General features: G+C 33.9%; 4 protein-coding genes across 4 annotated transcripts; 2 read left to right on the forward strand and 2 right to left on the reverse strand.

Annotated features, from left to right (window-relative positions):
• Window positions 1–7,332: 7,332 nt before the first annotated feature.
• Window positions 7,333–8,990, reverse strand: LOC146935825 (protein CYTOSOLIC ABA RECEPTOR KINASE 8-like). The gene is made up of 6 exons (XM_085750911.1): window positions 8,770–8,990; window positions 8,550–8,676; window positions 8,248–8,467; window positions 7,882–8,011; window positions 7,692–7,778; window positions 7,333–7,583 (listed from the first exon to the last, which is right to left on the reverse strand). The coding sequence occupies exons 2-6, from the start codon at window positions 8,668–8,670 to the stop codon at window positions 7,464–7,466; spliced, it is 678 nt and encodes a 225-aa protein (XP_085607037.1). The 5' UTR covers window positions 8,671–8,676; window positions 8,770–8,990; the 3' UTR covers window positions 7,333–7,463.
• Window positions 8,991–9,098: 108 nt separating this feature from the next.
• Window positions 9,099–10,204, reverse strand: LOC146935826 (NADPH:quinone oxidoreductase-like). Its single transcript, XM_085750912.1, has 3 exons — window positions 10,040–10,204; window positions 9,611–9,811; window positions 9,099–9,403 (listed from the first exon to the last, which is right to left on the reverse strand). The coding sequence occupies exons 1-3, from the start codon at window positions 10,116–10,118 to the stop codon at window positions 9,099–9,101; spliced, it is 585 nt and encodes a 194-aa protein (XP_085607038.1). The 5' UTR covers window positions 10,119–10,204.
• Window positions 10,205–14,163: 3,959 nt separating this feature from the next.
• Window positions 14,164–16,625, forward strand: LOC146935827 (NADPH:quinone oxidoreductase-like). The gene is made up of 3 exons (XM_085750913.1): window positions 14,164–14,668; window positions 14,786–14,974; window positions 16,156–16,625. Exons 1-3 carry the CDS (start codon window positions 14,590–14,592, stop codon window positions 16,458–16,460), a joined length of 573 nt encoding a protein of 190 aa, XP_085607039.1. The 5' UTR covers window positions 14,164–14,589; the 3' UTR covers window positions 16,461–16,625.
• A 5,207-nt stretch (window positions 16,626–21,832) lies between these two features.
• LOC146935828 (NADPH:quinone oxidoreductase-like) lies at window positions 21,833–23,713 on the forward strand. The gene is made up of 3 exons (XM_085750914.1): window positions 21,833–21,992; window positions 22,218–22,409; window positions 23,178–23,713. The coding sequence occupies exons 1-3, from the start codon at window positions 21,914–21,916 to the stop codon at window positions 23,480–23,482; spliced, it is 576 nt and encodes a 191-aa protein (XP_085607040.1). The 5' UTR covers window positions 21,833–21,913; the 3' UTR covers window positions 23,483–23,713.
• The last annotated feature ends 2,928 nt before the right edge of the window (window positions 23,714–26,641 follow it).

Genomic DNA, 26,641 nt, shown 5'->3' on the forward strand with positions numbered 1-26,641 from the left:
GGGATAGTGATCTGAAGATGGCGCAGGCAGGTTTTCTAAAATTGCATTTGGGAAGAGATTTCTCCAAGCATCAGTAGCCAAAGCACGATCAAGTCTTTCTTCAACTGCTCTAACCGTACCAAGGCTTTTGAACCAAGTATAAGCATACCCTTCCATATGAACATCTACAAGGCCCGCATCTTGCACAGCTCTACGAAAACCACTTATTAACCAGTTAGCCCTCTCATTCCTTCCTTTCTTTTCATTTGGCGAAAGAATGTCATTAAAATCACCCAAAATGCACCAAGGCAAGCTAGAGGTATTTGACAGTTGTCGTAAAAATTGCCAAGCATCTTTCCTTCTACTATTTTCTGGAAAACCATAATAACCAGTTAAACGCCATTTTCCTTTAATGATATCCACCACTTCAGCATCTATATGATTATTTGAGTAACTTGTAATGGAACAATTAACTGTAGATTTCCAAAATAACACAAGACCTCCACTACGACCTTGTCGGTTAACAGTAAAACAAAAGTTAAACCCGAGAGCATATCTTAATTCCTCTGTTTTATTAGAAGTTGTGATAGTCTCACATAAGTAGAGGATATCTGGTTTATAAACTCGTACTATGTACTTCAACCTAGGAACTGTATGCGGGCTGCCTACACCCCTACAATTCCAACTGATAATTTTCATGACTTATGGATGGGCTGAAGTTTAGGTCCCGGTGTTGCATCATTTTCCTCAAACACAAGATTATTCTTAACAGACATGACAATAAAAATACTCAAGCAAATCTTGTACTAGTATCAACGGAATAAGGTTCAATTGCACAAAGCACAACAAAGCTAATTGAAAAACCAATTTACAGTCACTGAAACAAAATCGATTAGATTGAGGACAATCAATCGAAACAACCTGACTCCCACTAAAGGACAGAATTAGGAAGGGACCTTAGGAGAGAACTCAATATTATAGATAAACTGACAAACAAAATTGAAAATGAGGAAACTTCAAAGAAGACAATTCATCGAACAGTTTAGAGGCATATATGAAAAATGAGGAAACTTCAAAGAGACAATTCATCGAACAGTTTAGAGGCATATATGGAAAATTGACAAAACCGAACAAATTGATGACATTGGTATTAAAAACTATAGATTGAGAACATTGAAAGTTACCTAATTACGACTCAGAAAGATTGGTAATGGAACCTTATTCTGTCAGCGAAGGAGAGAATCAAGTCTGGTGATATCCTCAAACCACAACATCGTTCTTGTCATGTAGCTTGAATTTTACGTACAAAATTGTTCTTTGTCTAATACGATCATCATATCTAGGGAGACTTCTCTTCATTGATATGGTTGGGTTTATATTTCAATTGTTTATATAGTACGAGTTATAAGTCATAGGCTAAAATATGCTTTTAGTCCCTGCAAATATAGCGAGTTTAGGTTTTGGTCCCTAGTAAAAAAAACTTTTGAAAAACATCCCTGCAAAATTTTTTGTTTTTTAAAATAGTCCATAGACCCGCTTTTTGGATGATTTGGCACATTTTTGCAGATGTGGCATTTTCTGAGTATGCATAAGTGATACATGTGGCATTTAAGCTGATTGAAATATTTAAAATAAATAAATTATTAAAATAATTAAAATAAACCATAAAATCAGAAGGAAAAAAATTTAATTTAAATTTTAATCCACACACTTATTATCTTTTTCTTCTTATCACCAACACCATCCAATCCCCAACGATAACACTTAAACCATCCATAGCTTTTATGAATCTCACAAACCCAATGTAATATCATATTTCTTTCATTTTAGTCCATATCTAGATCGAGTTCCAGTGCTTCGCACGGGTCAATGATGAGCACAATAAATTAAAAGCAGTTTAAACTTGAAATATCATCATTTTTCTAATTAAACTCAAAGTCTGCATGTAGCCTTTATGTATAAAGGGTGGCGATAAAGGTGTGCACATATCTATGTCTAGATGTAGCCTTTATATATAGGGTGACAACAAAATCATTATTTTCTTATCTAGTCTGACAAAATCTTTTTATGATTCCATAAGAATGCATCAAAGATTTGGATAATAATAAGATTTGCGTAATGATTTTCATATGAGAAACTTTGATGCAAATGGCATGGTTTGATTGCAACTTCTATGTCTTGATGTATAACATTTTTTGTTAACTTGAAATATTGTCATTTTTTGTAACTAAAGTCAAAGTCTACCATGTAGCTTTTATGTATAAGGTGGTGATAAAGGTGCATAAAACAGTGCACCTATCTATGCCTAAATGTAGCATTTATGTACAGGGTGACAACAAAATCATTGTTCTAGGCTAACAAAATCTTTTTATTATTGCTTAAGAATGCATCATAAGATTTGGTAATAATTAGATCTCTTGTTATTAATAATTGCAACTTCTATGTCTAGATGTATAATCTTTTCTGTTAACTTGAAATATTGTCATTTTCCTAATTAAAGTCAAAGCCTACGATGTAGCCTTTATGTATATGGTGGTGATAAAGGTGCATAGAACAGTGCACCGATCTATGTTCAAGATGTAGCCTTTATGTTTAACTGCAACTTTTATGCCTAGAATATAGCCTTTATGTATAGAGTGGCAACAAAATCATTATTTTACTATTTAGGCTAACCAAATCCTTTTATTGTTTCTTAATAATGCATCATAAGATTTGGTAATAATTAGATTTGCATAATTATTTTGATGTAGAACAAAGCATGCAATAATATTGAGCCAACTGAACCACTGAATAGAGGTAGCTTCATAGAAGAAACTATGACAAATGACATGGTTTGATTGTTGGATATTATTAATGGATAGAAATGTCACATTGCCTTGCATTTTGGCGCTCATGTGGGGGCATTTTAGTAAAAAACCATGGCTAGACCTAGGGTTTTTCTTACATTTGTATATAAGATTTGGACATGTCACACAAAAACGCTAACATGCCAAAATCTGCTGACTTGGTCTCTATCACGTGTGCTTTTGACGCTTGCATGTCATTCGATTTTAATTATTATTTAGAAGCATTAAAATAATAGAATGCAAACAAACTCTCAACATCTATGTTAATAGTATAAAACGTAAAATTATATATGTTTACAAATATAACTTCATTTAAGCCTCTGAAATACTCATGTTTCGGGATCTACAACGTTGGCCACGCAGAAGTTATTGATTAAACCTGCACTTGATCAAAGTTAATATTTCAACTTGAATCAAATAAACTTTGCACACACTAAGACGAAAAATCAGAAGCACACCGCTCAAAGACGGGAAATCAAAATAAACAAAGTTGTGCTAGACGACGAAATTACAAAAACAAACGAAAAAAAACTGAAAATTTGTTATAATCACTTATTTAACTGAAAGACAAAGAAAAACAATTTGGAGGGGTGATTTTAGGTCAAAATTAACCCTAAGTCATCTATCTTTGGTAGATCAAGAAGAAAAAAGTTGTGACGGCTATGATTTAAGAAAGGGAAGAGAGAGAGAGAGAGAGAGAGAGAGAGAGAGAGAGAGAGAGAGAGAGAGAGAGAGAGAATATCGTTTATTTTTGTCAAAAAATAAAATAAATTGTTAACAAAAAGAAACATCGCTTCAACTTCATTCATCTCATTCTTCATCGAATCATCCATTCAACATCATCTTCAACCCTTCAACATCGTCTGATTATTTTTTCTCCTTCATTTTCAAATTCCAAAAAAAAAAATCAATTCCAACAAACTTGTAACATAACAACAACATTAATCGACGCATCTAAATTTCTCTAAAATTTCTCTAAAAATTGAGATTCAGATTCAATCTCTACAGCTCATCCAAGATAACCAAAATTTACCACTACACTCCATAAAATAAATTGATGCCTATAATTACTTAATTTTATATTAGCTAAAAAAGAAATTAAAACTCATCAACCCATTTGACATTTTTCTCCCGTACACCTCTTTTGACCTCTCGGCTCTCGCCATTCTCCTACTCACCTCTGACCCACCATCTTCCCCGCAACGACTCCATGCAGGGTTGTATGCGTTCCCCCACATATAAAATTAAAGGTTATGTGGAAGTGATTGTTGTGAATTCGTACAAATTAAACCAATACATGATGTGTGGAGCAAGTCGATGACAACAAAAAATAAATAGGAATGCAATAATAATCTTAAACAAAAGTAAAAAGCAATATAAGGAATAAGAAGATGAAGAAAAACACAATATTATTTAACTTGTTTAGTCCAATAAAGACCTACTATGAGGGGATAGAACAACTCTCGGTTCCACTAATCAAGAGAGTAATTTTACACAAAGATTCCCAAATGAATTACAAGAATATATTTTTGAACCTAATTCTACCCTTTTTTAGAATCTCTTCTCATAGCCAATAGACTCAATGATTTCACACCCAAGGTGTTTCTAAACTCTATAATCTTTCCCAAAATCCCTCAATCTTTAGCCTATTGATTCCATAAACTTTCCTTCTATTCTTATTTATAGGTTTATTCTTTTTCCACACTTAATACCTTGGTGAAACTTCCATTTTATACACTTGTCCGCACATTTGCGCTTGGGCGCAGACAGACTGCGCTTGGCAACAAAACAATACCCCCAAAACATGCCTCAATCGAGTCTCATGCGCCTCGGATCAAAATGACAAAATCACCAAAAAACTGATTTTATGGCATTTTTCAACTGTTATTTACCTTGCCTTCAAATCGACGATGATGCCAATTTATCCATCAAAACATTATAATTTGACCTTACATCCAACTACACTTAGTACTCCCACAAGATTTCACATTTACCTCTTCAAACATCAGAACATCTTCCACCATATTGAAGATCCTTAAATCCAACTACACCAATTCTTTTTGGTAGGTATACAAAATTTCACCACAACCTCTTCAATCCCTAGAGTGATCAATTTCCATCCCATTGAATATTCTCTTGCCTCTAATCACTTTTGGTGTTTTAGGTAATCTCATAAACCATATCATACCTTGTTCAACCCCTGGAGTGGGCTTATCTGTCCTCTTGAAGAACCCCTTGCTCTCATTTAGAGAATGACACACAAGGTCTCCATTGTTGTACCATTCCAGTGTTACCATTTGCCCCAACCTAGTCCCACTACTGGAAGACTCCGCCTCAACTTCCAAATGCATACAACCATTATCTCTTTTACCTTGTAAACTCCACTTAAACGGTTGATCTTGATTGTTTAAACTTCCGCCTCTCTAAACTAACCTTGAGTATTCTTAGAACCTTCTCTCTAAGATGTTGTTGAGTATTTAACGTCTCTCTCTAAACGAACACCCCACTACTTGAGGGTCGGTTTATTTTCTTCCTCCTCCCAACAAGACACAACCAAAGCATCTACATCCTCGTAGTTCTCTGAGACAGTTGTGAATTACACGAAGTTATCATTTCCCCATACTCGGGACAATCCCTCTTGAAGTGACCAGTCCTGTTACACTTGAATCACTTATACTTCGAATTGTCACCACCCTTTGAGTTTATGCAATTTCCTCTACTCTTACTTCTTCCGCTTGAGACACTTAAGCCTTCACCACTATCACCAAACTTCAAGTCTTTGAACTTGGTTAATTTCTTGGATCTCAAAGTCGCTTGGACTTCCTCCAAGGTGACAGTGCCTACTTTTCCATATAGCATGGTATCCTTGAAGTTCTCAAAGGATCTAGGTAATTCATACAACAAGAGTAAAACTTTGTCTTCACATTTAATAGTGACTGTATAACAAGAGTAAAACTTTGTCGACAAAATTGTATTATGATTTTATATCAAGTGCATTTTTTATCTCATTATTTTTCCTAAGTTAAAGTTAGTCTCCAATTTCTAAAATTGAGTTTTTGAGTTTTATTGTTTACGTGGCATCACCATTTAAAGCATATCAATGAAGTGATTTGTCTAGTTTGAAGTGGCAATGAAGTGACATCATGTTTAATGTTCCATATATCATTAATACTGATTATGTGTCAACAAAAAAAAAAAACTCAAAATTTTGATGAGGGGGGAAACTGACCAGGTTTTGATGCAGTAAACAATTGGTGCAGTTGTGCAGTCGATATGTTTGAAATCGTCCAATCTTGATCGAATGATATGGAGTTAAACCTCAAAATATTATTTTAAACAAATGTTAAAAATTATCTTAAGTTCTGAACTGTCGGATTAAACCATTCGAAGATGCTGACTACATATAATCCAATTCAAGGTGAGAACATCCTAAGAGTAAAGTTGTGAAACATGGATCAAAACTCAATTTTAGAAATCGGAAGATTACAAACCAAATAAAATGAGTCTATATCCTCTTCATTTGTTAGTCTCTCCATTTATTTCATTTAGAAAGATATAAACATAAATAAGTTTGAAAATAATTAATGATAATGTGACTCATTTAATGGTAGGATCCACTACATATTTTTTTGTATCTATCTCTTAACAAATGTCATTATCCATTTACTTTTAACAAATGTAGAAGATCTTAACTCAAATAAAATACTCCCCTCTCCCGCATGTACTTCTCTCCCTCCCTCTTACTATTTTGCCAACTAAGCACTCTCCTCTCCATTATGGCCTTTCCCTTAATGGATCATTTTAAGGGAACTTCTACGGTACACCTCACAAATTGAGGTGTACCGATACTCTTGATTCATAAATTTACAAGTTAACTATTATTATATGAAACAAAGAATTATTTGTCAATATTTACATTTTAGAAAACATCATTTCATTGCTTATAAGAATCATATTAAACTTTTAACATTTTCTCATAAAAATCTGATTTTCTTTGTCCCAAAATATAAGCAAAAAAGACTAACTTTTAACCTTTTTGCTTATATTTTGGGAAAAAGAATCATATCACTTACCTCCTCTTTTCCATATTTTGTTAAAATGATCAAAATGTTCAATGTCGATGGTCGATGTAGGACCATGATTCCCTGCAGTCGGGCAGATAGTACAGTCACGCAGTCAGAGTGTTGTTGGCCTTACGATTGAAATCGGATTATGAATATTTAAAGATCAGAAGTGAAATAAAATCTGTTCTAATAGATCAGACGGCTGATATCATTATACAGTCACTATTTGCAACAGCATACTACACAGCCCAGTAACGCTACAGACAATCGAAACGGTCCAATAATATGCAAGTCGTTCAATCCAATTATCATCGGCTCAGTCAGGGGTGGATCCAGACATATCATTGTGGTAAATGTTGCAGTATGGCGCTATAATCCTCTGCACTAAAGTGCAATACCAGAAAGACATGGAATTTAAAAATAACATGAAATTGTACAAAAGATGCAGAAAATATATGTTCTATATATTATTATTGTTATTATTATTTGCAGTATTTCATAATATCTGACTCAAATTGTACAAAAGATGCAGAAGCAAAAGAGATTTTTTTATTTTGATTTCAATTCATCTACTTCAAGTTTCTTCGGCAGAAGCGGGAGCCCACAGAAGTGGTTGGAGTGCTTTAACAACAATGCTCATATTGGGCCTAAAATCAGCTTCATTCTGCACACACAGTGCTGCTATAGCTGCAACCTGCATAGAATGGCATTCATTGTTACAACCAACCTCAGAATAGAAGATCCAACGATCACAACTCTGCGCGTAAAGGGAGGGAGAGGGAGATATACAGAAAAGAGTTACCTTAGCAACTGCTACTGGAGGATATTCTCCTTCAAGTTTTGGGTCCACGCATTCTTGCACTTTATCTTCGCTTAATCTTGGGGTAGCCTACAAAAATATATATGTGGTCGAAATATCGGGCAGGATACCATTGGTAAATAATTGAAATAGGGCAGAGATGTGGCAGAGAAGTTTAAGAAGGTAAACTGACCCATGTGACAAGATTTTGTTCTCCTCGAGGCAATGTATGGTCAACGGGTTTCCTACCTGTAAGGAGCTCGAGAAGAATAACGCCAAAACCGTAAACATCACTTTTTTCAGTCAACTGCTCCATGGCATTTCTGCAAAGTTTGGCAACAAAACATAAGCTAAGAACCAATTAACAAAGTTTGTGTTTTCTACTTATCATATAAATTGGGACGGAGGGAGTAACACACAGAGACAACACTAAATAGTTTAAGCATTTTGAGAGAGAAAAATTTCTAAATACACAGGACAGTCACATATTTATGAATTCTAATGAAAAAATATACATATAGATATATAAATTCAAAGCTTTAAAATTATGGAAGCTTACCTAAAGGGTCCCTTTGTATTAGAGAGGTTAAAATCGGCTACCTTAGCTTTGTAATCTTCAAAGATAAGCACATTGCTTGACCTGATATCCTTGTGTATGATTGATGGTTGAACTTTCTCATGTAAATATTCTAATCCCCTTGCTGTATCGACTGCAATTCTTGCTCGCTGCATCCAGTTAAGAGTTGGTTGTGGTTGCTCCCCTTGAACTCCATTTCTACCTGTAATGGAAAGACATCAAAATCATCAATGGAACTTCTTATATGAAATATAAGTAAAGAATGGATATGAAGCTATACGTACCGTGCAAAATGTCATGAAGAGAACCCATAGTAGCATACTCATACACAAGTACACGGAGATTTTCTTCAACACAGTATCCATACAACTCAACAAAATTTTCATTCTTCAATCTTGAGACCATGAAAACCTGAAATAGGAAACACTGAATGAGAAAGCTTATAAACTAAAAATAACCATGCAGGAAGTAAAATAGTTTGTTTAATTGACAGAAGAAAAATGCCTGGGTTAGAAACAGGTCATTTGATTCGGGTTCAGTAGAAACTTCAAGCTTTTTCAAAGCCACGGCCTTTCCATCGTTTAATGTTGCGTAATACACGCTCCCATACAACCCTTCACCAATCAATGCGTTTGATCCAAAGTTGTCAGTTTTTTCCTTCAACTCGTCTAAGGATAATAATGTTGGAACTTCGATAGGTGATGGTTCAATTTTTGTTTCAGGTTCGACGGGAGCCAACAACCTTGAGCCTGAATTTCAACATTATATTTCATAAACGAATGAATTAAAATTCAAATCTTATATATTCCAACAAGGAAGGAATTAAAGTTGTTTCAATTTTTACCTCGAAGCTGAAGGGTGAATTCCTTCAAGGACACAAGAACTTCCTTCAATCTATTCTGCGTCACCTCATCAACCAAGTCACCATCATCGTCAAACTTATCCGGATGCTTAAATACATCCAGATAGAACTCAGGTTTATTGACGAAATGAATATCAAGGAAAACCCCAATTTGGCGGAGATGATGTTGAGCTTTTCCTCCACCAAAGGCTCCTCCAACACTCACAATGGCAGCAGTTTTACCAGCCCATACATTTGGTGGTCTTGATCCCCAATCAAGTGCATTCTTTAGTGGAGCTACAACAAATACACAATACAACATATAAGTATTAAACATAAGCTTTTATATATTTTATGACTAATTTAGTAACTAGTCCAGATTTGATTCAGAAAGTAAATTATTTTTATAGATTTCTTCCACTAGAAATAATCATATATGAGACGTGTCAGATGCTAAATGTAAATATCTCAGGGGAATGTAGTAAGCAGTATATTTGTATGTACCTGAGACGGAATAGTTATACTCAGGGGAAGCAAAAAGAAAGCCATCAGCTCCACGAATATAATCACGAAAATCTTCAACTTCAAGAGGAAAAGTCCCTTCTTCCTCAAGATCAGTGTTCAACAATGGCAAATTCAAAATATCAACGTACACGAATTGGATATCATCAACATCAACATCACCAAATATGCTCAGGTGAATAGCTACCCATAAAAAAAAAAAATTATAAAACCGTCAAATTCAATAACATATTAAATGTTTCTACAGTATATTTTACCATTTTTGCTACACATAGTAGACAATAAAATGTTATTTAAAATTTTAAAAAAAAAACTAGACAATAAAATATTATTTACATGTGTTGTAATAAGACTATATAATAAAATGTTACTATTTAAAATATATATGTGTTGTAATAAAAAGTAAATAACCATGACGAATGAGGCCAGTGTGAAAAGAGCCTTTTCTTAGAGAACCAGAGAGACAAGCAATCTTAATCTCCCCTGTCATTATTTGTGATCAATATGTTGCAAATGCAAATTGTATATGAAATTATGAATGATTTGATGTTGAAAATAATGTGTTAGATATAGATGGTGCTCGTAAATATTATTATATTATGTGGGGTATGTAAATGGTAATAACATATACATATATATCATTGTTGTGCCAGATTATATGTTCCAAATTGGCTGTGTGCTACAATTTTAAATTCGCCGGCTGCTATAGCAAAAGTACAGTGTTATTATTTTTTTTTTTTTTTGGTACAGTGTTATTATTTTTTTTTATTAGAAAAACATTAATTTTAAGGGACGAAGACAACACTAATGGAGGTGATATAAATAAAAATAATACCGCCACCATCCCAAATCGCCACCATGTCCCTACCCCATTATCATTTGTTTTATTTGTAAATTGATAATTGCAAAACTAATTTGTAACAATTTTTTTAACAATTTTCTTTCTCATACTCACATTATATTATCTTTTTTTGCCTCTTTCTATTGTTTTTGATCGATGAAAGAAAGAAAAAAGATGTTGTCTCAAACAGTTGTTCAAATATGACTACTGGTTTTATAAATTGAATTTTAGTATTGAAACATCACTTTACGAAGGAAAAAAAAAAACATCAATTTAGTAAAGGAGGAGAAGTTTTGACCGATAGGGATAAGATTTATTTTATTTTTTTAGGGAAAAAATTCATTGCTTTTCATTAACTATCAAATGTCAAATACATGACGGTACATTATCAGAAACGTGGGAGTTAGCATGAGATGAGGTTACATGTGCTAATTCATGAGCGACTCTATTAGCTTGCCTCCTATTGAACTCGGCATGACACTTCTAAAAACTATTAGCAAACAATTGTCTACAAGCATGTATAATACAACCTAGTTCACTATTATCCTCTGTTTGACTTAAAGTGATCTACAACTGTCTTGGAATCCATAGCAAAATCGACATTATCATATTGCAGATCAGCCAACCATTTCAACGTCGTATGAAGGCCAACAACCTCTCCCACATCAACATCACAAAGGGGAGAGAAATAGTCCGTCTTGGTGAGAACAAACTCACCCATATCATCTCAAAGACAGATTCTGATACCCACCATATTGAAGGAAGAGGAGAATGAGGCATCAATATTACATTTATACCTGTCATGTATTGGTTTTGTCCATTCGACCCCATTACTGCTACTAGAGCCACTCTGGTGAGTAGAGGAGACAACTGCTCAATGTGACCTCACACCTTGTGTTGCTCGCCAGTCATCTAAGATGTGCTTAGCATGCTCAACAACCTACATGCTCGTTTCATCTTGCTGCTGCCACAATTTTATATTATGACCGTTAATATCAACAGGGACCAGTTAATAAAAATATCTCTTGATACCAAGAAACTTTAATATCTCTTGATAAAAAAAAACTTTAATATCTGAGTATTAAAACTGTTTACTTTTTTTTATATTTTCAAACTGTATAATGATTTTGGTATAAATGCTTTTTTTTTTTGTCTTTATTTTTCTTAAATTAATGTTTTAGTCCCAAATTTTTAATATCGGATTTTTTAATCTTCCTATTTAACAACATTCAGGATTTCCACACTCCTCATCCAATTTCGGAAGTTTTATGTTGATGCTGCATCATCATTAATAGGACCGGTTCGTAACCAAAAAAAATAAAAAAATAGGACCGGTTCAACGCACATTGAGATCTAAGAAAAATTTCAACACGAGATCTTTTCATATACCATAATAAATTAGTATTTTTGGTTTAAATTTTACATTTCATGCATTTTAGAATACAAAACCGTTTTTTTTAAATAAATCAAAATAAAATATATTAACAATAATAGGTATTCTTCATCGCACAAGATGTAGTAAAGAGGAATACAAAAGCCATACGAAATGCGAACAACCGAGCAAACTGAAGAAAAAAGACGAGACTTATCAATCAATGCCTAAACATGAGAACAGACTAAGTCACCAACTACGATAACCAAAAGCTAAATTAATGTATTTTGTTTTCAATCACAAGTAGTATAGTAGCTTGACTTTATCCACAAGATTATGAATAGGGTCCTCCTTTTGCCTAAAAAGATTATTATGACGCTCTTTCTAAATAACTCAAAACACAAGAAAATCAAATAACATACATACAAGATCGTCGATTATAGAACCACCTTTTACAAAACCAAACTACATAAAATAATCAGAAACACTTGAAGTATCAACCGAGAGAAGCCAATCTAATATCGAACATGCTACCAATCATTGCCGAAGAATTTCCAATCCAAGAACAAGTGATTAGCCGATTCTGTAACACCACATCCACTCACACAATGCTAAGAGTCTTGATTAAGGATGTGTCATCTAAATAAATTATCCGTGATAGGAAACCAAATTTTAAAATGAATGCAATCAATTTTGTTTAATATTTTTTAATATTGATGATAAATTCAATCGAATCATTGTTGAAATAAATCCCTAAAAAAAAAAAATCTTTGTTGAAATAATATTTATTTTATAAATTTTTTTAGTAATTTGATTTTAAAAATAGAAGAATATGAGAACCTTTATGAAAATTTCTTGGATTGGTTGAAAAAATAGTTGTTTGGATAAGGAGCATGGAGGTTTGACAGTTAGGCGGATGAGGGCGTTTAACATTGCCTTGTTAGGAAAATGGGGAAGGAGGATGTTAGTTGATAGAAGAGGGTTGTGGTATAGGGTATTGGTGGCTCGTTATGGTTAGGAGGTAGAAAGTTGGAGGATGGGCGCCAGAGTGGTTCTTCGTGGTGGAGGGAGGTTGTGAAAAATCGTGATGGTAGAGGTGTTGATGGGTGCGGGTGGTTTGAGGGGAATATTGTGAGAAGGGTTGGTAATGGTGTGGATATTTTCTTCTGGACGGATCCGTGGTTGGGAGATTCTCCCTTGTGTGTGCGGTACAACCACCTTTTTGACTTAGCTGCGAATAAGTCAACTTCAGTGGCGGCAATGTGTAATTTAGGTTGGGAGGAAGGCGCGGAGGCTTGGCAGGGGCGCCATCGGTTATAGGCATGGGAGGAGAATTCGTTAGAGGAATGTAGGATTTTACTTCACGATATTTGTTTGCAGTATAATTCTATAGATCAGTGGTTGTGGCGGCTTGATCCTATTAGCGGTTACTCGGTCTGCGGTGTGTACATGATGCTCACTAGCCAGGAGGCCCCAAGCTTTAATGTTATTACATATTTAATTTGGCATAAACAGGTTCCTTTGAAGGTTTCGATTTTGGCCTGGAGACAACTTCGGAACAGGTTACCTACGAAGAATAATCTAATGGGGAGCAACATTATTTTTCACGATAATCAGTTATGTGTGACTGGGTGCGGAGGGTTAGAGACTGTTGAGCATATGTTTTTGTCTTGTCGTTGCTTCACTTATTTGTGGGGCCTTGCACGGTCTTGGCTTTTCTACGGCCGATCCGTCTCATTTTCGTGAGCATACTAATTAGTTTGCATATTCTTCGGGTGGTTTGAGAGCTCGTCGTTCCTTTTTTCAGTTTGTTTGGCTTTGCTGCGTTTGGGTTTTGTAGAATGAAAGGAACAACCAAGTTTTTAAGAACATCGAAAGTGCTATCCAGGAATTGCTAGATAAAGTGAAACTACACTCCTTTTGATGGATGAACACTACTAATATTAATATTTGTCTAAATTTTCATATGTGGTGGTTGAGCCCGTTTGTTTGTCTTGTCATCGGCTAATTTGTTGTTTTTCGCTTTCTTTGTGACTTGATTGCTTGTATATTTTTGAGGTCCTTATGCGCACACCTTGTGTTAATAAGGATACTCCGTTGTTCGTAATATATCTCATTTTGCCTTTGTTAAAAAAAATCTTGATATCTATGTAATCAAATAATAAAAATGTAATTTTTTTTGTCTTCAATGCAAAATTTACCTTTTTTTTTGTTTATTTTTTTAACTAGTACTCTCACACTAGTCAGTAGTTAGCATGGCCCAAATTTAATTTAGGACAAAAAGATGAATTTAAGACTTAGAAACATGACACAAACTATCTTAAACTATGTCTCTCTCAATATGTGAATCTATTGACGGGAAAATATCTCTCCAACAAATAACCTTAGAATTTAAGTTAAACTCTTAAGAAGTTCTTAGTCGATAGACTGCAGTCTTTTGTCATTCACAAGCAACTTGTCTTTGTTGAATCCTTTTTTCATGTGATCAGCACTACGTAAGGCATACCATCACTTCCAATCTTGATTTTAAAAGCCACCAATCTCGAATTTAATTCACTACTTTGAATCCACCATGCAATGTACCTTGACCATATATACCCCACACAGATCTAACCAATACATTAATTAATTCAACCGAACCATATTCATTTGCATTTATACTATACTATACTCTTATCTTCGAAATCACAACTCAATTCACAAATCACATCACATATACAACATTTGCCACATTGATTCACAAACAACATGGCTGGGATAATTAAGGTTGCTGCACTTTCTGGCTCTCTCCGAAAAGCTTCTTACAACACTGGTCTCATCCGTTCTGGTAGGTTCCTACTTCTTACCACAAACACTTTTTTTTTTATTTTTTCATTAATGATACATAATTTTTTTTTGAGGAGGCATTAATTAATTTTTTATTATTGATTATTGATGAGGGTAGCTATTGAGTTGAGCAAAAATGTTGAGGGTGTTCATATTGAATATGTTAATATTTCAAATCTACCAATGTTGAACACTGATCTTGAGAAAGAAGGGACTTATCCAATTGAAGTTGAATCCTTTCGGAAAAAGATTCTTGGAGCTGATAGCTTTCTCTTTGCTTCTCCTGAAAATAATTATTCTGTTTCAGGTAGGTAAACATCATGGTCCCAGTGGGGTCTTCTTGTATTTTTCTTTTTAACTTTTGACAATCAAAGTGCTGTTTGATGTGTCATTATGTTATTCCTTTTATATTTATCCTTTTTTTTTTTTTTTAGGGAATACCTTTTATATTTATCGTGAACAAACAAAAATGTCAGCACTCAGGTTTTTTGTATTGAACAAAAAATGAGCACTTAGTTGAATTTTTATTTATAAAATGGCATTATAGTTTTAGTTTTATGAAAGACGATTGTGGTCCATATGTAATATAATACTCCCTCCGTTTCAAGATAAGTGTCGCTTTAGCAAAAAAAAATTGTTTCAAAATGAATATCGCTTTCAGTTTCCAATGCAATAATAACATTTTCTTTTCTATTGTACCCTCCAATTAATACTTTGCACACTACTTCCAAAGTATTACTTTTAAAACTAACCAATAGTTAATAAGGATAGTTTGGTAAAATAATCATTTTCTTTCTTTTAATTAATGCATTTCTTAATATGTGTGTAAACACCTAAAACGACATTCATTTTGAAACGGAGGGAGTATAAGATAAAGAAAAATGAATCTAAAAATCAAATTAATGTACTAGTCTAAAATTTAGACCCAAAAAAAAAATTGACTTGTTAAATCTCTTCTACTTTTGTTGTTACAAAGACATATATGTCGAAATTTTGGGTTAATATTGTCAAAACCTTGACAGCATTGTTAACCATGTGTTTTCTAAGAGCACAAAATTGGGAACTCACTTAATAGAAACAAGTAAAATATCTGAAATGTTGACAAACAAATTGATAATTAGTATTTCAAATCATGATTTTGTTAAAATAAATTTTGTTAACTTTCTAGAATCATTTACTCATTTTAGATAATTTTAATTCTTGTTGGTCATTGCTAAAATATATATAGGAAATTGCTGAAAAACTACATATAAACGATTAACTGTCGTTTGACTTTTCCAGTGGCAGTCAAACAGTTGTTGCACACTTTTAAGATTGGTTCAATCACTTTTTAAATCAGTTCAACAATTTACTGAATCGATAATTGTTCAACGACAGTTAACTGCCATCAGAAAAGCTAAACGACCGCCGCTTGGGTAGTTTTTAGAGTAAAATCCAAACATATAAGCCTATCGTTTTCTAATATATTGTTTTCTGCATTTTCTTCAGCTCCACTAAAGAATGCACTTGACTGGGCATCAAGATCACCAAATGTTTGGGCTGGTAAACCTGCGGCAATAGTGAGTGCTGGAGGAGGACATGGTGGTGCAAAATCACAATATCATCTCCGACAAATCGGAGTTTTCCTCGATCTTCATTTCATCAATAGACCTGAGTTTTTCTTAAATGCTTTTCAGCCTCCAGCAAAATTTAACAGTGATGGTGATTTGATCGATGAAGATGCCAAGAATAGGTTGTTGGCAATTCTTTTGTCCTTGAAGGCATTTACTCTGCAACTTCAAGGCAAAAATTGAAACATCTAAGATCCATAAGTGTTTAATTTGAAATAAAATAAGTTTTCAATTTCACTCCATTCCTTTTGGAATTTCATATAGAAAGATTTTATTTTAAGTTATGATTGATATTGAGTTACAAAATGTACTTGTTCTTTATTTACATGGTTGCATCTTGAGTTTTTATTTTTTGTGTTGAAGTTTGTTAAAATTCTACCACCGGTGTTTAGTGCAAGTAACATATTTGGATTGGACGGTCCGACCAAAAGTATAATTGTACCGGAGACTTTTCCAACATATAATGTGTCTGAATTATATATTTTTTTGAAAGAAATGTCTGTGATTGTTGTAAACACCAAGTTCAATTGCTAGATATTAGAAAGAACAAAAATTTCAATCGCTAATCATAAAATTAAAAAGATTGTTAAAATTCCATGCAATTTGAAGGATTTTTCTATCATATGCAAATTTGCACATGTTAAGAAGTTTAAAATAGAAATTGTATATTGGAACTTGTACATTTAATATTAAATATAAAACTTTTAAATAAATAATTGTTGTTTTCTAAGAAAAAGTTACTACTCTTAGATGTTTTAACATGTGCAATGTTGCACATGTTAGACTAACCCTTTGAAAAAAATAGTATTGTCACATCATTCATGTTGATATTACATTGGTTTTGGCTTCCCCAACCATACAAGTGTTCCTTTTGTACAAACTATGAAGAGAATTCTTAATGCATAAATCAAGACAATCGGTAGAGAATATAGACCAAATTTCAAACAAGCGATCGTTTCTAAAATTCTTAGTTTTTTAAATCATTCACATATGGTACGAAAAAGCCATGCAATTATCCACAGGTGGCGTAGATTAACATAATTTAATAAAAACATATAATAAAATTATGTATAGAGAAATTGTTATAAAAACTGTTTGCACAGTGGTTTAGTCTCCTTGTTATCCACATGGGAGATGCAAAAATTTAAACTTCGAGGGATCGAAGAAACCACATGTTACTAGTTCAACACATTGAATTTGCAACTACACCAAGGTGTAAATGGTATAAGTAAATCACATTAAATGACTCATCTCCTTCAATCTAAAGCTTTCCCACCTTGTTACAACATAACAATTATTTCACTTTCCACAACATTACAATTTCTTGTGGTTTTAAGAAAGTGGAGCCAAGGCCGGCCCTAAAAAAATTGTGTCATGGCGAATCAATAAATTTGTGTCATGAATGTCTTTGTTTTTGTATTGTTAGCTGCAAAAACTTCATTCACAATGAAGGTTTTCTAAAACAATATTTTAATTGAACTAATCTAAGCGAGTTGAAAAAAAATATGTATATGGTTAACTACCAAGTAAAAATAATAATTTTGGTGCCTCAAAAAAATGGTGTCTTGGGAGGCCGCCCATGCTCAGGGCCACCCATGTGGAGCTCCATGTTGATTCGAATACTATAGTGTTGCGGTTGGTGGAACTTTGAAGCAAAAATTATTTCGCATGATTAACATGGATTGGGAAGTGCGCGTGAAGTTACCCTGATCAACTCTCCCTTGCAACTTTAGCCTTTTGAAAAACTCTCCCTTAGAGAGTGAGGGAAAGAGGGAGAGAGATAAGCATTTGCCCTTCAACCCTTGCAAGTTGTTAACACGTCAATCTTTTTCAATAGTGAAACTTGTTAAATATGTGATGTTTGAATTTAGGAGTCTATAAGGACTTGCTTGAAGGCTGAAGGTGCTAGTGTTTAATTTGGACCAGCAAAACTCCGGGTTCAACTTGGACCCCTTTAAAATCGGTCATTGATTCATTACTAAAATATTGGATCGCGCCATAAATATTTGCTGAGAATCCGTCAAACAAGTTTACTACGATTCCAAGCCTACATAAATCCTCATACGACGATTTTTTTATTTTGTTTTGGAATATTTTGGGCTCTCATATTTATGGGTGGTTGCATAGGCTTTCGTAGTTTAATGAATTTTTTGAAGAATTCTGCTCTTCCCTTGCACTTTTCGCTCGCGCCCAGCAGAAAATCCAATAATGTCCATGCGTTAGTTAAGTCACGCTGCGTGACTTAACTAACGCACCTTATAAGCTCTGCGTGAGTTAAGTCACGCACCACTTGCCTGTGCGCGAGTTAACTCACGCAAGTTGGTCGGGTGTTAGAGTTCAATAACACACGTTTTTTAGACTTTGTTCAATGGATTTTAATTGGTTTTGCACGTTTTTGTTAAGTTTTTCACGTTTTTTTGACTATATTTATGGAAGATATAACATATGTTACAATCTCCTCCTATAAATACACCTCTAAACTTCCCCATTTCGTCACACCGTCTCACATTCTTACTCTCCTCCTCACTCTCTCCTATGAATCTTCTTCATTTCCTTCTTTTTTTCCTTCTTTATTTTGGTGTACAAAGAGAAAGAATGATAAGTAGTGGGAATGCTGCGAAAAAGTTAAGTAGTGAGCAGCTTTCTTGGGGAAAAGAACCAGATTGGGTAAAACTAAATGTGCAGATTTGGTTTTACCTCAGGAAAGCTGGTTTTCGTGTGGATTTCTTTTTGTTTTACCACAGGAAAGTTGGTTTTCATGTGGATTTCTTTTAGTTTTACGCCAGGGAGGTCGGTTTTCTGGTGGTTTTTATGTTTTCGCAGATTTAGTTTTACCCCATTGTAAATGTAATAATAATTATATTAATAAAATGACATTTTATATCTATTATTTTAGTTTCTTTATTTTTGTTAATTGTTGCATTTATTTTACGATTGCGTATTGAATTAATAAATTCGAATAAAGTAAATAAATGAATTAGAATAAAAATTGCGTATTGAATAAATTCGAATAAAAGTTACATTACATAAATGACATGTATGTCAAGAAAAAACAACGACTTCAGACGGGCCCCACGACTTCCACACCCTGGGGACCGCTCTCAAAGTATCCCCTGAGGCGCACCCGCAACCGGCAACCCATTAATAAACAACGAATATGCCAACTTAACCGAATACCGCCCATTAGGACTATGAATCCAAGACCACGCATCCTCCCTACCCAACCTAGAGTGTCTAGACACCACCACAAGCAACTCATTGAGGAGATCCAGCTCCCACACAAACAAAGGACTCTTCCACTTAAAAAGTGTTTATGAGTATGTTATTTATTTTTCTTCATTGTAAATGTTTTTCTATTGAATGATTCATCGTAAATATTTGAAAGGACGAAGTTTTGTCCCAATAAAATCGTAAATCATGACATGATTTTTGTCCATTTAAAAGGTTTAATATCTATGATTTTAAAATTTTAGAATACGATAAATCTTTAATATCTATAAAAAATTTATAATAAAAATTATATGTATGTGAAATATTTGTAAAAGTTCCACTAATCATTCTTCAACAATACTTTATTCATTCTACAATAAGTAACCTCGTTAGATAGATCATGTGTATTGTTTCAAAAGAAGATAGATCATGTGTAATGTTTCAAAAGAAGATAGATCATGTGTATTATTTACATACTCTGATCATATTTTTCTACTAATATTAAAGATAAATAATAACATAAAATATTGTTTGATTCATCTTAATGAATACTTTCAAAATACGAAGTTTTTAAGTTTTTACTAGTGAGCAGTTAAATATATCAAATGTCAAAATTGTACAGGTCACATTGTTAAAAAAAAGTACATTTTTGTTGACAATCTGCGACACTTACATATATAATTTATTTGCAGCAATATAATACTATCTAAAATTTTCTTTTTCCTCAAAAAAAAAAAAAAACTAAATTTTTCTTTTTGCTTTTGCAACGCGCTGAATCCTTTCTTCAATGTCTTGAACACGTGTGGCTGCCCCTTGAATATCTCAAATAACATGATCACGTGATAAATCACTTAGTTACATGCGTGGACTTTTACAACACAACGATTTATGTCAGTAATTACTCCCTCCGTTTCAAAATATAAGCAAAATTCACTTTTTAGGTTCATTTATTTAATGATGTATGTGGTCCATATTATGAACCACATACATCATTAAATGAATGAACCTAAAAAGTGAATTTTGCTTATATTTTGAAACGGAGGGAGTAGATAATTAGCCGGCACTTTTTTATTTGAAATCACTTATCTCATTGTTTTCTTCAATATTTTAATCTAAATAAGTTGTTTTACGTAAATATGTTTTACTTTTTTTTTTGTGTGATTTTGTCAATACTCATTGCAACGATGTTTTGTTGGTTGTATTAATGCAAACGTTTGATTTCTTATATTAGTGTGGTGTTCGTTTGATTAGATTGACAAACCAACTATCAATTACAAATTCCATCAATCACTTGCTCGTTAATTAGGGGTATAAGTATTTCCGTCATTTTGATTTTGTCTCATTATACGTACAAATTTTTTGTCATTTTTTTGAGTCATTTTATGTTATTATCCTGAATATTATGAGTTTTTTTTGCGGTTTCGTTGTTTTCGTTTTCAGTGATGTTAAATATATGTTCGTTTATGATGTAATCTATCATTTTGAATAGTTTTGTTTTGGTAATAAAAGATTGGCTACTTTAAAGTTGGCACACACCATGCCATACTCCTTAACCATATATCAATCAGACCTACAATTATTTATCTCGCACCTTTTATTTTCATTTTCGTTTGAATTGATCGACTTGTCACATGATCATTTCTCCTTCGAATGGATAGGCTTGCCTCATCATCAAAATAATTTCGCTACTTACATGATTCAAAAGCTATGAAGCACGAACTCTCCTCAAAATAAGCGTGTCCCAGTGTCGGACATGTGTCATGCCCGACACCAAAACGATACCGACACACATAATTACACTGAATTATGTGACTTTATCAAATTATTAGCAATGTCGGCATGTCAGTGTTCGAAGTCCATATCTGTGTCCGTACTTCATAGCTCAAAAATAATCTTATGTTGAAAACTGGATCAATATTTTGAGGCTTGATCACCTTTTGATCTTCCTCATTTGAATTATTGTTTTGAGCGTTATTATTCTAATTGACATTTCTTCTTCTTGAAGGATTAGTCAATTTTACTGTTTCTTAAATTTAATACTTAGAAACCAAACACAAAATATCTTAAACTATTCCTCTCCGAACGTGTCAATTTGTTGATAGGGTAAAATATCTCCCCAACAAATAAGTTCTTCTTGAAGTCTTTTTCCATTCTCAACTTGTCTTCGTTGAATGTCTTCAGCACTACGTAATGAATAACATCACTTCCAATTTTGTTTTAAAAGCCCCCAATCTCGAATTTAATTCGCCACCTTGGACCATAAGCATGCCCCACACAGATCTAAATATACATTAATTATTTCAACCGTACCATTCATTTGCATTTATATTTGTATATATACCCATACACTCTTCTCTTCCAAATCACAACTCGATTCACAAATCACATTACATTAGCAATATTTGCAACATTGATTAACAAATAACATGGCTGGAGCAATTAAGGTTGTTGCTATCTCTGGTTCTCTTCGAAAAGCTTCTTGCAACACCGGTCTCATCCGTTCTGGTTGGTTCCTACTTCTTACATCCATTCTGGTTGAATGAGACCAGTGCGTCAGTTTCGTCGTTATAAAAAAAAGTCTAACGACGAAACTGACGCACTGGTCTCATTCAACGACATTTTTATTTCTTTTAATTTACATTGTTTTAGTCAATCGTTCTAATAATTTCTTTACATGCATTGATTAATTAGTTTTTCTAATTTGATTTTGATTATTATCGACGAGGGTAGCTATTGAGCTGAGTAAAAATGTGGTCGAGGGTGTTGATATTGAGTACATTGATATTTCAAATCTGCCAATGTTGAACACTGATCTTGAGACAGAAGGGAATTTTCCAGCTGAAGTTGAAACTTTTCGTCAAAAGATTCTTGAAGCTGATAGTGTTCTCTTTGCTTCTCCTGAATATAATTATTCTGTCTCAGGTAAGAAAACATCATGTTCATGTGGGGGTGTTGTTTTTTCTTTACAACCTTCGACAATAAAAATAAGTAAATGCATTTGGTCTAAGTTGTTTTTACTTATTTTTACTTAATTTAGACTAAATACAAAACAACTTAAACCAAATGCATTTACTTATTTTTACTTAATTATCTCCAAAATGAAATATATAAGTAAAAACAAGTATAAAAGTCCAATGCATTTGGTCTAAATTATTGAACAATTACTTACATTTGACTTTTTGTATCATTATTGCTTGCTACATGAATTATGTGAAGACAACCTCTACTAAACTCTTTTCAACATCGAGTCAAAAAACAACAAATTAAAACTCTTCTCAACATGTTAGTTTTTTGGTCAATTCAACATGTTCTTTCTAATATGTTGAAATTTAAATGGGTCATACTAAATTTATGTGGTGTATATATAGATTATTTAGTGAGACCTATTTAAATTTTACCAATTAAAGATGGTTTGTGTTTAATTAAAGATGGTATGTTGAAAACACCGAATTAGAGAATTTGTTGTTAGCGTTATTTTCTATTATTTATATTTATATAAGTATTAATTTTTTAATTTAAAGTCATTCTCCAAGTATTGATTTTTTTTTTTTTTATCAAAAATTTGTTCATTTTAAATACAAAGTATCAATTTGTTATAAAGTGAATTAGAGAATGGTTTTTGGAATATTTGAGACGGTGAAGTATAAGCTTCTTTTTGCTAATTCATTCTTTTTCATGCATTTTTTTCAGCTCCACTAAAGAATGCAATTGATTGGGCATCAAGACCACCAAATGTTTGGGCTAGAAAGCCTGCTGCAATAGTGAGTGTTGGAGGAGGACACGGTGGTGCAAAGTCACACTACCATCTCCGACAAATTGGAGTTTTCGTCGATCTTCATTTCATCAATAAACCCGAGTTTTTCTTAAACGCGTTTCAGCCTCCAGCAAAATTTAACGGTGATGGCGATTTGATCGATGAAGATGCCAAGAATAATTTGGAGGGAGTTCTTTTGTCCTTGAAGGCATTTACCCTTCAACTTCAAGGCAAAAATTGAAACAATTTGAGTTCCAGAAATAGCTTGAAATGGAATAAGCTTTCGATATCTAAGAAATTTTTAGCTTCAGTCGTGATTTTTATTCGGTTAAAAAAATGTATTTGTTCTTTATTTACATTTGGAATTTTTATTTATATTGTTGCCTTGTCCTTGTTTGATTTACAATGTTATGTTGAAGTTTGTTAAAATTCAATGCATTATTATGAAACAATAGTCTTGTTACATTGTTCATTCTGGTACTACATAGGTCTTTTCCGGTCGTTCCAAATCATAATTTGTTCGTTTTATTACTTTTGTACAAATGAAGAGAATGATAATACATAAATCTTCTGTAAAAAAAATGATACATAAATGAAATCATCGTTCATAATATCACCAAGGTCCAGCGCAAATGGTTGATGTACGGTGTGTCTGAGTGTAACAAACCTCAGTGTACCAAGTGCGTCGTGTATGTTGTACCAACCACAAAACAACACTTCCAAGAATCAAAAGAACGTGATTTTGCAATAATAGAAGAAATGAGTAACAATAAGAATGATAAAACAATAACACAACACCAACAATATACGTGGTTCAAATATAAAACAATGTGCTATAATCTATTCGACAACGGCCACTAATATTGATTATCAATCTCTTTGAAGAATATAAATCTCTCTAACCTCAGTTACATAATTTTCTCTCTCTCAAATGATTAGAATTTAGAAATGGAATCTGGAATTTTTTTCCTCACAATGTCAAGGTTGTACAAATTGTTGTAGGTATCAAATTTATAGATTTTGAATTTCACATGCCAAACTTGTCAAGTTCTATATTAAAATATAATTCTTGAGACAAATTTGTTAGTCTTAATGTTAGAGCATGAACTATGTTCTATTGCGCAGCAAAAGTGCTTATGGAAATCAATGAGAAATAATAGAAAAGTTGTAAAACTAGAAGAGAGAAAATAATGAAGAAAATTAAACTGAAATGTTAATATAATCTTATTCATATTGAAATGTTTCATAATACAAAGCCTTTTATAGGCATAGTGTCACTTGCTTGTGGAACAAGTAACCTCACTAACTAGAAAATTTTGAAACAAACTTAACTAACTATTAGTTACAAGGCGGTTATTGATTAATATTCTAAAACTCCCCATTAATCATAAATGCTGAATATCAAAAACACCTAGTTTTTTCCTCAAAAATTCAAATCTGTCAAGCTTTATGTTGTGAAAGTGCCTCAAAATTGAAGAAATTGGAATTCTGGTAGCAGAAAATCGGTGGCCGATTTTCAGAGCACGGTGGCCGATTTTGGACTCTATTTTTTTGTCTGTTGGTTCTGTAAAAATTGGTGGCCGATTTGGTGAGCACGGTGGCTGATTTTGACAGCAGAAAATAAAACAGAAACGTATTTTCGGGCCTAGATTTGTTCCAGTTTTATTGAGGATTCTTTTACTATTAATATAGACATTGTATCAGTGTAAACCGGGAGATAGAAGGGGCTGAAACAAGAGTTTAGAATTCAAACTAGGGTTTGTATAGAGTTTGTCTCTTGGCAACAAACTAGGGTTTGAGGGTTGATTCACCTTGGGAAACACTATTAGGATTGAGTCTCTTGGTTACGGGAAGAGGCTGGGATTTGGGTAGAATTAGGCGGGAGACTTATTCTTGTAACCCATTGATATCTCTTTTGTAACGTTACTCATATAGTGAAACGGAGGGCTGCTCTCTCTCCCCCAGAATAGGTCAATTTGGACCGAACTGGGTAAACAAATTCTTTTGTGTTCTCTCGCTGCTGTTTTCTACTTTTGTTTGTGATTATAACTTCCATACACTTTGTTTTGGCTGCTTGATTATCCCTTGCTCCACACATCAAGTTGTTATTGGTGTGTTTTCTCATCGAATTCGCAACAATTGGCGCCCACCGTGGGGCAAGGGTCAAAGGATAATCAAGTACCATGGGTTCGAAGTGGGATATTGAGAAGTTTACCGGTGATAACGATTTTGGGTTATGGAAGGTATACATGGAAGCGGTGTTAATACAACAAAAGTGTGAGAAAGCTTTGAAGGGTGAAGGTTCGTTACCGGTCACCATGTCACAAGCGGAGAAGACCGAGATGGTGGACAAGGCCAGAAGTGCCATTGTCTTGTGCCTCGGCGATAAAGTTTTGAGAGAAGTAGCAAAGGATACAACCGCGGCATTGATGTGGTCAAAGTTCGAATATTTGTATATGACAAAGTCTTTGGCTCATCGGCAAGTCCTAAAGCAACAACTTTACTCATTCAAGATGGTAGAGTCAAAGGCCATCATGGAGCTACTTACAGAGTTCAACAAAATCATTGGTGATTTGGAGAACATTTAGGTGCTCTGATGGTGTGGTGTTGTTTGGAGGATGAAGAAGGTGATGTGTCTCACCTTGAGAGTGATGCCTAGTGGAGCGGTGATCGTCTGGAGAGACGTTAAACACTCAACATCAGCCTGGAGAGGCGGTGGTAAGAATACTCATGATCTACCTGTTGAGGTGGAGTTTCAAGGTGGAAGACATAGTGAGATGTACTCATTTGCTAGTTGAGAGGTTGGAAGCTCAGCTTTAGGTGGAGTTGAACACACCGGGAGTGGTACGACTATGGAGGACCTTGGGTGCTATGCTCTAGTGGTGAGCAAGGGATTTCTTCATGAAGACGGAAGGCATTTTGGAGGTTGAAGAATGTATAGCACGGCTTGTGGAATTACCCTAAAAGTTCAAGGGTGATTGGAAGCAAGGTGATCTTCAAGGAAGCGGGAGATGTCTCATATTGAAGAGGTATGGTGAATGCTTGTGGAACTACCTAAAACTCCTAGCGTAGTTGGACTGCAAGGGCCCTTCGAGAAGGCAGAAGACATTCCGAGGGATGAAGGGGTTGAGGTGTATACTTGTGGATTACTATAAAAGCCAAGGGTGATTGGGAACAAGTAGATCTTTAAGGAAGCAGGAGATGTCTCGTATTGAAGAGGTTATGGTATAGTCTTGTAGAACTACCTGAAATTCTTTGCGTAGTTGGACTACAAGGATCTTTGAGAAGGCGGAAGACATTCCGATGGCTGAAGAGGTTAAGGTGTAAACTTGTGGAGCTACTTGGTGTAGTGGGAAGCAAGGGAAAGAGCATCAAGGTGTTGATGTTAAATTGGCATCAT

This window comes from Medicago sativa, chromosome 3 (assembly GCF_051527215.1).
Source record: "Medicago sativa cultivar Bolivia chromosome 3, Bolivia_mono, whole genome shotgun sequence".
Classification (NCBI taxonomy): Eukaryota; Viridiplantae; Streptophyta; class Magnoliopsida; order Fabales; family Fabaceae; genus Medicago; species Medicago sativa.

Excerpts from the sequence above, each read along its gene's own strand:
- LOC146935827 (XM_085750913.1), top strand. The coding sequence starts at position 14,590 with ATGGCTGGGATAATTAAGGTTGCTGCACTTTCTGGCTCTCTCCGAAAA. Across the intron at positions 14,669-14,785 it reads CACTGGTCTCATCCGTTCTG|CTATTGAGTTGAGCAAAAAT; the intron begins GTAGGTTCCTAC and ends TGATGAGGGTAG. Across the intron at positions 14,975-16,155 it reads AAATAATTATTCTGTTTCAG|CTCCACTAAAGAATGCACTT; the intron begins GTAGGTAAACAT and ends CATTTTCTTCAG.
- LOC146935825 (XM_085750911.1), bottom strand. The coding sequence starts at position 8,670 with ATGGTCTCAAGATTGAAGAATGAAAATTTTGTTGAGTTGTATGGATAC. Across the intron at positions 8,468-8,549 it reads TCTTCATGACATTTTGCACG|GTAGAAATGGAGTTCAAGGG; the intron begins GTACGTATAGCT and ends TTTCCATTACAG. Across the intron at positions 7,779-7,881 it reads AACAAAATCTTGTCACATGG|GCTACCCCAAGATTAAGCGA; the intron begins GTCAGTTTACCT and ends ATATTTTTGTAG.
- LOC146935826 (XM_085750912.1), bottom strand. The coding sequence starts at position 10,118 with ATGACAGGGGAGATTAAGATTGCTTGTCTCTCTGGTTCTCTAAGAAAA. Across the intron at positions 9,812-10,039 it reads CACTGGCCTCATTCGTCATG|CTATTCACCTGAGCATATTT; the intron begins GTTATTTACTTT and ends TTTTATGGGTAG. Across the intron at positions 9,404-9,610 it reads GTATAACTATTCCGTCTCAG|CTCCACTAAAGAATGCACTT; the intron begins GTACATACAAAT and ends TATTTGTTGTAG.
- LOC146935828 (XM_085750914.1), top strand. The coding sequence starts at position 21,914 with ATGGCTGGAGCAATTAAGGTTGTTGCTATCTCTGGTTCTCTTCGAAAA. Across the intron at positions 21,993-22,217 it reads CACCGGTCTCATCCGTTCTG|CTATTGAGCTGAGTAAAAAT; the intron begins GTTGGTTCCTAC and ends CGACGAGGGTAG. Across the intron at positions 22,410-23,177 it reads ATATAATTATTCTGTCTCAG|CTCCACTAAAGAATGCAATT; the intron begins GTAAGAAAACAT and ends CATTTTTTTCAG.